Source organism: Haliotis rubra, unplaced genomic scaffold, assembly GCF_003918875.1.
Source record: "Haliotis rubra isolate DU_JTF1 unplaced genomic scaffold, ASM391887v1 Scf272, whole genome shotgun sequence".
NCBI lineage: Eukaryota > Metazoa > Mollusca > Gastropoda > Lepetellida > Haliotidae > Haliotis > Haliotis rubra.
In genome coordinates, this window is record NW_025766803.1 from 341913 (window position 1) to 355025 (window position 13113).

At 40.2% G+C, this 13113-nt stretch overlaps 1 protein-coding gene across 1 annotated transcript in view; it reads right to left on the reverse strand.

Moving 5' to 3' along the window:
* Positions 1 to 4659, reverse strand: part of LOC124280726 (lipoxygenase homology domain-containing protein 1-like) — a 124333-nt gene extending 119674 nt beyond the window's left edge. The window contains 2 exon segments of the mRNA XM_046716711.1: positions 1266 to 1422; positions 4458 to 4659. Coding sequence (XP_046572667.1) covers positions 1266 to 1416 — 151 coding nt within the window. The 5' untranslated portion in view covers positions 1417 to 1422; positions 4458 to 4659.
* Between the last annotated feature and the right edge of the window lie 8454 nt (positions 4660 to 13113).

Genomic DNA, 13113 nt, shown 5'->3' on the forward strand with positions numbered 1-13113 from the left:
TAGATTAGTTGTAGGGAAACATCCTCCAGTGTTTGGCGGACATGGATCGAATTGGAAAGTCAAGCTAAAACTGTTGCTCTGTATCTCAACTTTAACATAGAAAACCCCCAGAAAACAATATCATGATACATCTATCAGGAGGGAGGTTTTCCTACGAGAGAGGATGCAATAACACATCCTTGTGTTGTTGAATCATATACTCCTTTAGTCATCATTTGCAGCTGTGTCGAATCCCAGATAACCCGAAGTATTTACATGGGTTTTGTTTGCTACAAAATTGTATCTGCATTTTAGAAAAGAGTAGAGAAACTAATGTTAAGTTAAAATGTTAACCGGCCTTCACACAACAACACATGTTATTGAAATTTTAAAAGTTGTCAAATATCAATTTTTACACGTCAAACACATGTTGTCAAACTTTCATGTCATTTGAGCGCCATGTCTCTATCGGTGCGCTCACGTGACAATTTCGTTAACTGCAATTGGTTGTTACTGAATAACATTAGTTTGACAACACTTCACACGTCAAACTCGAGTTTGACAACACCGAAAGTTTGATGGAAAAGTTGGTGAGAATAGAGACCGATCCTATTTCTCGACAACAGTTTGACAACTCTGAAATTGGTGTTGGTGGCGAGTTGCTGGCATGTTCACACTCTCAAACTCAAGGTTGACAACATGCATTGTCTTAGTTTGCCATGTGAAGGCTGCTTTAAGAAGTTTTACCGTAATTTCTAATTGGTGGTTTTGCCCGGATAACAGGGGACGGATGTACCGTGGACATGTAATTGCACAGGTTTTTGTCTTTTGTTGTTGTGGTGTAATAAAACTATTTAAAAGATGCCTGCTTGACCATGTTGGTCGTGTTGCCTATGCTGGATTGTCTTTGCCAGATAAGTACAATTGTTTTTGAATATTTTTCAACTAAAACACATGTTTGTTGTGTGAAACACAAGTTGGCAGACATGCTGCCTTTGTAAAACCACCTTTAAACCTCTTCTCTCTTCGAAGACTTGAAAAGTATTGCTTTCATATGCTAAACAAGTACAGAACAGACTAGGTAAATTAAAAAACCCAGTTCAAGTTTAATTGAATTGTGTTGTTTCAAGACACCCACTTATCGTCTGTAGTAATGCTAGTCGAATAAATAAGTACAGACTTTGTAAGTAAAAATAACAATTAACATTTAATTGAATTTTGTTATCAAGACGCTTGATTATCATGTCTGGTAATGCTAGTCTCCTTGACAACAGCTGACCACATACCTGATGTGGGCCTCCCTTGACCATAGGGTGGGCGTGGCACTTTGGCGTTGACTTGACTAGACAGAGGTGCATGTGGAACATGGAAGCAGCGGCGAACAGCCTCCGAGCTGGTGAACGGCTGTTGCATGTATGACCCACCTGTATGATCCATTGTCTTCTGAAGATAAACAAATTAAAACACTGTAAATATGTTTAAAATCAAGTGAGTGAGTGACTTACTTTATTTTTATGCCTCACTCGGCAATATTCCAGCTATATGGCAGCAGTCTGTAACTAATGGAGTATCAATATTCAAGTATTCATTATTAAAAAAACATTATATTGAAGAAAACAGAAATGTTTGAACGAAGTTACATCATGTTAAGCAAATTGAATAATTGTTCCCCAACTTAACTGGAGTTAGAAGTCAGAAACTATTAAATCAAAACTAAACTCATCTCTTGTCTTATGGAGTTATTTAGTCGATAGTCTGGATTTTATTGGTTGTTGTTTAACGCCGCACTCAGCAATATTCCAGCTATATGGCGGCGGTCTGTAAATAATCAAGTCTGGACCAGACAATCCGGTGATCAAGCGCATGAGCATCGATCTACGCATTGGGATATAATGACATGTGTCAACCAAGTCAGCTAGCCTGACCATCCGATCCCATTAGTCACCTCTTACAACAAGCATGGTTTACTGAAGATCAATTCTAACCCGCATCTTCACAGGTGCAAGAGTCAGGTGGAACAAGAAACAAAATAGATATCAAGGTTACAAATAGTAATCTTTTCAGATTAATATTAAATAACCTTTGAAGCAATTGTTAATTACATTGTTAAACATCTTAATTCCAAATAAGTGTGAGGGTCAAATCTGTTAAATATGAGTCAGGTTAATCAGAAAAAGAAATCACTACAGATATTAAGATTTAGCCCTTAATCACTTCTTAACAACTTCTTTGTGCGTGTGACGTTTCAGTACAGGTTCTCATACCGTCATCAAGCAATGTTGCTCACACGAAAAAAGAAGTTGTTACCCATAGAGTTTGTCTATATTGGACCAGACAATCCAGTGACTGACATCATGAAATTGACAAGTTGGTATCCTTAAAGTCTGTCTATATTGTACTTCCTAACTTCTAATATGCCATTCAATGAAGTTGTCTGGTCCAGCAATTAAATATTTTCAGACTGCCTCATATAGCTTGAAGATTGCTGAGTGCCATGTTCAATAACAAACACAAGAGCTGCAGAAAAGTATCTTAATCTTAGCTTTGAGAAAACATCATCTCTCCTTTCCCCAAGTATGTCCCATTATGACATGTGTTATCTGAATGTGACTGTTTGGCGCCGAGTGACGCCAGCAGTCTGTACTGCGAGGGAGTGACTGTTAGAACTGTGATGATGCTGCATTAACATAAGATCCTAATGCCTGAAATAACACAGCAGAGAAACTAATTTAATTAAGGCGGATAAATGTTAGATTAATCACTTAGCGTATGGTGAAAAGACATTCACACTGAAGATGGTTCACTAAGTAATTTTCTTGTTGGCATCCTTCGATCATCATTCCAAAGTGGACAGTACCTAAATATCTATATGGAAGCCTGTGGCACACTGCATGATACAACATTTCAGTCCCTGCATGCAGTAAGTCTCTAAGTAGATGAGGGGCGGTGGGGTAGCCCAGTGGTTAAAGCGTTAGCTTGTCACGCTGAAGACCTGGGTTTGATTCCCTACATGGGTACAATGTGTGAAGCCCATTTCTGGTGTCCCCTGCTGGAATATTGCTGGAATATTGTTAAAAACGGTGTAAAACTAAAACTCACTCACTCTAAGTAGATATTACATATACTATTCACACTTTGCTAAGGATCAAAACATGGATTCAACAGAAAAATATGATGTGGGATCAAATTTGATTTAAATATCTAAGCTTATTGTTAGCATGGATCCTAGGTTTCAGTATGTCATTTTATCTTGTGGAACCCATACCTGCTATTGACAGGTGTTGTGTACTTGTCAATGACGCATTCCATGATTTGCAAAATGGTTGATTGGTGCCATGAAAACCCGTTTTATGGTTACTCAAGTGCATAAGGTTAGATTAAAGTGACTGTTTGCCTTCTAAAAGAGGGTTAACATATTATTATTTATCCAGTTTTAAATGGATAAAATTTCAAATTATGTATATTAAGTTGTGATCCTTAGCAAAGTGTGAGTAGTATACATAGCTTGAGCAAAATTTATAAATTGTTTTGTAATTTTGATTACAATTTTTGATGATATGTGACAATATCCTGTGACCAATACCAAAAGAAACTCATCACACAAATTTATCTACAGTTAGTAAAATTGTAATAACATTTTGTCAAAGAAATCTGTAAGAGAAACAATCATGACTGCTTCGAAAAAAATTGTTTCAATTTTAATGCATTATCTTGATTCATTATATGACAATCAATTTCTGCTGCAACAGGAATATGGTTTGTTACCTGAAGTCTAACGATCATAGCATATATCGTATATGACAACAAAGAGCATTGTTTATTTCCCTGTTTATAACACCTAACAGGTGAACACACTGTTTTCAACACCTTACAGATGAACACCGGGGATAGTGTATCCTGATACAATGAATTGCTACTGCAAACTGTATTAATGAACAAAATGGAATTAACTGGAGTGGGTTAATTTACCTTTGTGCAATATTTGCTCAGACCAGGTGGGAAATAACAAAAACAACAATCAGTATCATATTTTTTAAACAATGTTGCCAAACAAGCTACCGCGGTGACAAATGTTATTTTTATGATAATTCGAACGATTATTCAAATATGCTTTGATTCTGTTTGGAATTGATAATAGGAAATTCATATGAGTATAATCGCAGCCTGGTAACAGTAGAAGCTGGTAAACAAACACAAACAAATAAAACAAAGACTATGTGCACTTACAGTCAAAACTAACGACACATTCCGTAAAGAATCAATAATTATAAACTATTCTCTTTGGTTCAAAGCCCCGGTAGATTTATGAATGGACACGCACCTGTGAATTGTCTTCCTGTGTTAATCAAACTTTAAGTGACACATGCGCATGTAAGACAAGTCATATTTCTTATAACAGAGTTATACCATGAGAATCATTCACCGCACAGTGCAATAATAACGCCGTTTCCATGGTAAACAGTGGCTGAACGATTTACCTGAATTTAGGTCACCAGTTAGCGACAATCCGGTGACAATCGTTGACAGGCAGAGGCTTGATGACTTCGAGGCGCGTTAACGGACGTTTATGTTTTTTCTTACATGTTTATATCCCGTAGTATTCCGATGTGTTCATCTTCAGTAAGTATCCATGTATCCCATTATCGTGTAGCAGACCTTCCTACACGTGCAGCGGTCTAAATTTACTATTGTTTGTGTGGTTGCCATAAGACCTAGTCCGCATGCGTACTCCGATTTGCTTAATTCCCGGACAGGCCCGACCGCGTACTATTTCTGGATGCTGAGTAAGATTACTCTCATTAGTAAACTGCTTACCTCGTCATTTTTTAAAAAAAGACTCAAACCATTTAAAAACTTAATGAATCAATATCCAACGACATATCTAAAGTAAACGGTGGTATGATCGCTAACTTCTATTAATAATTAATGTAAATTGTGAGCGTTTAAAAAATTCATTTTTATTCGTCGCGTCAGGTGATTTATGGGAATACGAGGTTCTATAGTTTGTGTTGAATGAAGATGCTTTGAAAGATTTGAATCTGATTATTAAATATCAGTTTATATTTTGTTTGATTGGGATCTTGAAATGAATAAATGATTGCCAGCCTCGTTAGAACATCTTAATTTAGCAACAGATCGGGGATCCTCATTCTGTCGACACGTTGCTGCTGCTGCTGCTGATGATGATAAAATATTTCTATCTATCAATGTGGGAGGCTGGACTTATCTGGGACGAGATCAAATTATTTTTACACAAAAAATAAAAACAGTAATGATGTTTATCAACAACACCGGTAACAACTACGACCATTTTGTTTTGTCCCAGAGAATGAAGGTATCACAGATTGACAGATCTGACAGATTTGACAGATTCCACTTTCAAGTCAAATGTTTTGAACCAATACGATAAATAATAAAATTAACAGTGGCAATAATACGTCAATAACAGCAACGACAATAATAATCATGAACAATGAATCAGGGTGAAATGTGTAATATCATATGTAATAATAGATAAATATATTTAAAAATTTAAAATTCATATAATCATGTCAGATTAATGCAGAAAATCCGTATACTGTTTCAATTTTCAATACATGAATATTGTTGGTTGGAAATTACTATACTTAAAACGAGCTTAAAATTTTAGTATTTGGGAGAGAATATATTTGTTTCGACTCCCTTTTGATAACTATTTTCGTCATATTACATGGCGAAGATCCCGGTCTGATCTGATCTTCAGCCATTTCTGCTTGTTGTGAGAAGCACCAGTTAATGGGAACGGATGTTGATGCTCGCTGACTATTTGCTGAGATCGATGGTCATGTTATCATCACTGGATTGTCCGGTCTAAACTCCATTATTTACAGGCCGACGCTTTATAGAGCTAAAATATTTATGGTTGCTGAGTTAAAAAAGGAAAAAGAAATAAATCACGGCGCGTCAGCTTTTAGTTAAAGTCTCAGACATTTACCAATTTATTGAAACCCAGGAACACACAGGTATGTTGCTGACTAACAATAAAACATATTGATGGCAAATGTAGAATTCGAACACACAATCGTTGATCTCCTGCAGGCCCAAGGGACGCAACCCCGTACAGCGAACCGTGGCACGTTAGAACACCGGGCCTCCCGTGTTCCTGGATCAGCAAGGTGAGTATAGCCACCTGCCATAAACCATTATGTAAGCTAAGGTGTTGACAGGTAACATGGCTGTCCTGGAGATCAAAAGCGCCGCTTCCAAGGTAGAAAACAATGGGTGGCTGAAAGAACACAGGTGGTACTCGACGACCGAAGAGGGTTCACGATAAACCTGTCTGAGCTCTTTACGAAATGTTATACAGTTTTATATCAGAGCTTCAAAACTAACGAGTACCATGGGGTGCAGTGCTCAGTTTATCCCAAGGTCTTTTTTCATAAATATTATTGATCATTGATCATGGACAATCACACGTATTCACTTACAAGAGTGTGAGTATGGACTTACGCTGATTTAGATTTCAAGAGTGTTCAAACAATATCACAGGCATGGGTTTGGCTTAAGTTAAATACTGTCAGTTTATAATTGTAATAAAACCAATGTCTAGAATTGAACCCAGACATTCGGCGTGACAAGCAAACGCATCACCAAACGCCCATCAATTTATAAGAAAATAAATGATATATTTAAATTACAAAGAACTTTTCATGTGTCTTACTTGGAACGATGTTTTGCCACTTTAAACAATATTTCCAAAAACTGTATCGCTGTGTGTGAGCGCATGAAACCACCCTACAAGTGACGAAACGCCTCTACTGCTGTTCAAACGTGTGAAAAAGAAATCTATAAACTGTGTGAAATAATGTTGCTGATATATACTTTGACTGCGATAAACTTTTTTCCCCACCTCACGTCTTTTAATACATTGGTAAACAAAACATTAAAACACTATTTAGTGATGTATTAATAACAACTAAAAAGCTGTCAAATGGATACAAAGTGTCAACCATTTTCACACACAGCTACAATATTAGTCCTAAGGTTATATTCCAGCTATATGGTGGCAGTCTGTAAGTTATCGACTCTGGGCCACAAAATCCAGTGATCGAAAGCATGACCATCGATCTACGCAATTGAGATACGATGACATGTGTTAACTAAGTCAGCAAGCCTGACCACCCGATCCCATTAGTTGCCCCTAAAGACAAGCATGGGTTGCTGAAGACCAATTCTAACCCGGATCTCCATGCTGTTGATCACTGGATTGTCTGGTTCAGACTAGATTATTTACAGACCCCCGCCATATACATTAACTGGAATATTGCTGCGGCGTAAAACTAAATCCACTCGCTCACTGAAGATGGATTGATAACTTCTTTACTGCAATATATGCGACATTTCTGTGTAGCTGCCAACACCGTTATCAAGTAAGTAAATAATGAAGAAACTCCCAAACGTTGTTTGGCAGGCAAAGTTTCCGGATATTTGGGGGTCTGGATAAGCGGGGCTCCGCTTTATTCCCTGGCTGTTACATGCTTTTTATCGCGGTAGGAATAATAATCTCTAAATTTCTCCTTGTCATGTCAAAGTGACATACAGTGTGAATTCTAGGTACCAAATTGACATTCCTCTAATTAACGCCACATTTGTCGAATACAAACAGGGTCAAGTAGTAGACGGCGCTAATAGGTAGGCCAATAGGCAAAGAAACATTCACGCTGAAGGCTTGGTTCGATTTCCAAGATGAGTGGTGTTTGAACTCATTTCAGTATTGCCCTGCGAACATAGTAGTGAATTTGTGCTACATTCCAGCGTAAAAATATACCCCCCTCACAAATCCAATAATCCTCATTTACAAAATGATATCGGCTTCAGTATCGACACTGTGACAGAGCCTAAAACTGAGCTATGGCAAACAGGCAGGACCCACAGTGTAAGAGGCGACTAACGGGATCGGTTGGTGTGGCTCCCCAGGGGCGGATACAGCTTTTTGAGAAAGGGGGGTGCACACTATCGAGAAAAGGAGGGGTGCACACTTCATTTTCACCCGAGTTTCAATGGTCATTTAATAAGCTTTCAGGACAAAGGGGAGAGGTGCGCAATAATAACACACACACACACCCCATCCGCCGCCTATGCTCCTGACTTGGTTGACATATGTCATCGGTTTCCAATTGCGTAGATCGATGCTCATGCTGTTGATCACTGGATTGTATGGTCCAGACTGGATTATTTACAGACCATGAATTACAGAATATTGCTGAGTGCGGCGTAAAACTAGACTCACCCACTCACCAAATGAATGAATGAACGAACGAACGAAAAAATGAATGAAAAACGTCTGGTATTGAGGGTGGTAGTTAAAAGGTGAAGTACGGTACCTCCCCAGTGGCGAAACCGATAGTGTTACGTGAACTATGTTATACCAGTGTAAACACAGGAAGACAAGGCAATGTAGCACATGTCTGTTGTGCCCCTGACAGGCCAATACTGCAGGTTTAAGGGCGCTACACGTGTACGTGTGTGTGTGCACGTGCGCGTGTGTGTGTGTGTGTCGCAGTCTCATGCTCATCTCTTGTTTCTCGGTTTGAGTTGCCAAAAGTACTGCCATGTCAAGCTCAACCACAGTAAACAATACTGACCATCCCAAAAACATTCATGAATTTAGTGCTGTACACAGCCATAGTTTCTTAAGTTATGAGTTTGACGTTGCTTTCTTTAGTATTGGGGGCGGTGAGGTAGCCTAGTGGTTAAGGCGTTCGCTCGTCACGTCGAAGAGCCGGGTTCGATTCCCCACATGGGTACAATGTGTGACGCCCATTTCAGGTGCCCCCCACCGTGATATTGCTGGAATACTGCTAAATATAGCGTAAAACCATACTATAAAGCGGCGTAAGACTAAACACTACTAAAATGTCACTCAAACAGATCACACTGTGCCTGTTCGGGTGGCCATGCTCGGTGACTTGGCTGACTGTGTGTTATTGTCACAACGACGTGGAGGCGGTTTTCACAGTTGTGGTAGAAGAGGCGATTAACGAGATCGGGTGGTCACGCTCGCTGACTTGCAGCCATCGAGACTCTGTTTACAGACCGCCGGAATATTCAAATATTCAGCTGGAATATTTCTGAATGTGCCGTTAAACAGTAAACAAACAAACAAACACTCAAAGAAACCCTTGAGCTGCAGATGAATAATATGAATCACAGGATTGTCTAGACCAGGCTTGAATTTCTACGACCGTGATCGTATAGCTAGCCTTGGTTGGGTGTAGTCTGTCATACAGAGACCCGTGAAGATCCGGGGTAGAATAGGTCTTCAACAACCCATGCTTGCCACAAAAGGCGACTATACTTGTCGTAAGAGGCGACTAACGGGATCGGGTGGTCAGGTTCGCTGACTTGGTTGACACATGTCATCGGTTCCCAATTGCGCAGATCGATGCTCGTAATGTTGATCACTGGATTGTCTGGTCCAGACTCGATTATTTACAGACCGCCGTCATATAGCTGGAATAATGAGTGCTGCGTAAAACTAAACTCATTCACTCACTCACTGTCATACAGACCCTGAAACATATATACCCTATAGTGCCAGTGCAAGTCTAAAATATGTGGCATGTCTAGATTACCGCAGTTTCAGGATGAAGAATGTCTCTGGGCTCCTTTTTATTGTATTTATAATTTTAATTTAATTTTAATTATATTTTCTTTAAAATATGTTCATTTCAGAGACTAGCTAAACCTAGGCTAGTCTATGTTCGGTGTTAAACAGAAGAAGAAGCTCCTATAAAGATGGAAGACGAGGAAGCCAGTTTTCCCGGAAAACCAGGATTTCAAAGCATGACAATGATGTGCATATTACGGCCGCTTCGGTAAACATGAACAGAGATGAGAAATACTGAACACATCGTTTATCTTGGCGAGAACAGATGCTTTAAAACATCACCGACAAGTAACAAACAGGCGAGATGTATACACGGGGCTTTCTATTGAACATAACCGTATATTCGATAAATCTTGTAATTATGTTCAGACCCAAACCTTTTAATGCCAGGGACGTTTAGTTTCCCTCAGAAAATCGGACAATTCCTTCAAGACTGACTGACTTTAATTGTACGCCGCACTCAGAATTATTCCAGCTAAATATATGGCGGCGGTCTGTAAATAATCGATGAGCATCGATCTGCGCAATTGGGATACGGTGACATGTGCCAACCAAGTCAGCGAGCCTGACCACTCGATCCCGTTAGTCGCCTCTTAGGACGCTGTACCACCCAATCCTGTTAGTCGCATCTTACGTCGTAAGATGCGACTAACGGGATCGGGTGGCCCGGCTCGCTGACTTGGTTGACGTCATCGTATTCCAATTGCGATCGATGCTCTTGATGTTGATCACTGGATTGTCTGGTCCCGACTCGTTTATTGACAGACCGCTGCCACATATAGCTGGAATATTGCTGAATGCCGCGTTAAAAAAGTGAAACATTTTTCCCATCACATATTCTCACTATATCAAATGGCCAGTCTGTACTGATGTTCGAATATATAGCCCTTTTTCACTGAAAAAGCTGGTCATTATAATCTCGCTATCCTACCGTGTCCCTCTCTCATACCACTGAAACAGATAACAAATATATTTGGCCTGAGTATTATATCATAAATTATACAAGTGATACGCGAGTGATACACCAAGGGACTTCGTACGAGTAAAATCAACCTTATGAATATTTCACCAAAGCCCTGTCATGATATTACGACGGAACTCATTAGACCAACTGGGGCGAAGCAAAATCAATAATATTTTATAACCAGTTCAACATATCTATGGTTCCATTTCTTTAGAATGTTCTTGGCATTAAATTTGAATTTTTTTTTTATCTGCATTAAAAATGTTATTCCCCATGTCGTACATGTTTTTGTTTATTTGCTTAGTGACGTGTCTGTTCATTGTGGCGTGTCGAGCGTCATATTTTATCAACACGGTTGGTCCCGATTAAACGATCCGGTTTATACCTGGACTCACCGATATTTTCCCATACATCAAAGGTGTGATTAGGAGTCTTTGATGTTTTGGTCCAGATTGTTGTATGATGGGGCAGTGGCATCTAAAGCTACAATTTGAGTTCATTATGGTCATCTCTAACGTGTAAACATGTTTGCTCTATCTAGCTGTGGTCGATAGTTTCATTCTTCATTACAGCCAGAGTGACAGTGTTATTGATCGTTCTTTCGATTTGCCAATCAATATTTACCGTTGGAGAAATGGTACAAGACAATACTTTGGACGAGGGTAAATGTTAAAGGGGCTCCGTTTATAGGTCTGACGTTTGCTTCTAATTAAGGTCAAGGCGATGTAATTAGTGAATTCCATGTGTGGTCACTGAGTTTCAGAGACGGAAGTACATGAACTTGGGTGGCATCATCAGTATTGTTGTAATAGGTTTTATCCGTCACAGATCAAGTACAACCATGTAGCAACATAACGACGTGCACCTGTCACAGATAGGGGCCAAGGTATAACTGTCACAGATAGGGACTAAATACCAGGTGCACCTGTCACAGATAGGGGCCAAGGTATATCTGTCACAGATAGGGACCAAATACCAGGTGCACCTGTCACAGATAGGGGCCGAGTACAAGGTGCATCTGTCACAGATAGGGGACCAAGTACAAGGTGCATCTGTCACAGATAGGGGACCAAGTACAAGGGGCACCTGTCACAGATAGGGGACCAAGTACAAGGTGCACCTGTCACAGATAGGGGACCAAGTACAAGGTGCACCTGTCACAGATAGGGACCAAGTACAAGGTGCACCTGTCACAGATAGGGGACCAAGTACAAGGTGCATCTGTCACAGATAGGGGCCAAGTAGCAGATGAACCTGTCACAGGTAGGGACCGAGTACAAGGTGCATCTGTCACAGATAGGGGACCAAGTACAAGGTGCATCTGTCACAGATAGGGGACCAAGTACAAGGGGCACCTGTCACAGATAGGGGACCAAGTACAAGGTGCACCTGTCACAGATAGGGGACCGAGTACAAGGTGCACCTGTCACAGATAGGGGACCGAGTACCAGGTGCACCTGTCACAGATAGGGGACCGAGTACAAGGTGCACCTGTCACAGATAGGGGACCAAGTACAAGGTGCACCTGTCACAGATAGGGGACCGAGTACCAGGTGCACCTGTCACAGATAGGGGACCGAGTACAAGGTGCACCTGTCACAGATAGGGGACCAAGTACCACTATGGAGCCAAGTATAAGATGTATCATTGACATGTATAGGGACCAAGTGCTAGGTACATTTGTCACAGATAGGGGCCATGGTGACCCCTTGTAGCTACAAGGAGACACAGCACAAATACATGATCGTCCACAGAGTTGTATGGCTGTCATTAGCTGACTTGTATAGTACTTCAACACCCAGGGTTGTTAAGCTGGAACACAACACCAGATGAACATCTGAATACATTAGATGTGTACACTTACAACAGGTTACAAACAACTGAATAAATACAACGTGTGATTTATTGCATTCGTACATTCACAGCAGGGATTATGGTGATTTAAATTTACATTCATGCCTTTGAAACTGAAAACATGACAAAAAAGCCTTCAGAATGACTGCCGCACAACGCTGTGTACACCGTGTGTTTGTGTTTACATTGTACTTGTCACAGGACCCCGTGGCCTGAACTCTCGTCTCTACTTAAACGTGTATATACGAGACTAGGTTCACATTTCATTATCTAAGTATGTGGACATAGAGTGTTGATGTGTGTATCACCAGGTACAACACCTTCAGGGTGTAGGATCAGTTGAAAGCTGTGTAAACGTAAATTAATACGTGGATTGTCAGTCGAGCAGGGCATTTGCTTCTCTGGAACAAATATTTCGTTGTCATTTGGGTAAATACACATACACCGTTTGTGAATTGCTGATGTCTGCAATTAGCATGCGGCATATTTGGTGTTTGTCCGTTTACCTACGACTTTCTGCCTCTGTGTCGCTCATACGCTTACCACTTGTGGTGACACTGGCTCATGTCTGGGTATTCATCCACCGACGGTGGCACTACATCGACCACTTGGAAAAGCAACATTAATACCTATATTTCTTCATACTGAACCAATCAAGCGTATGGAG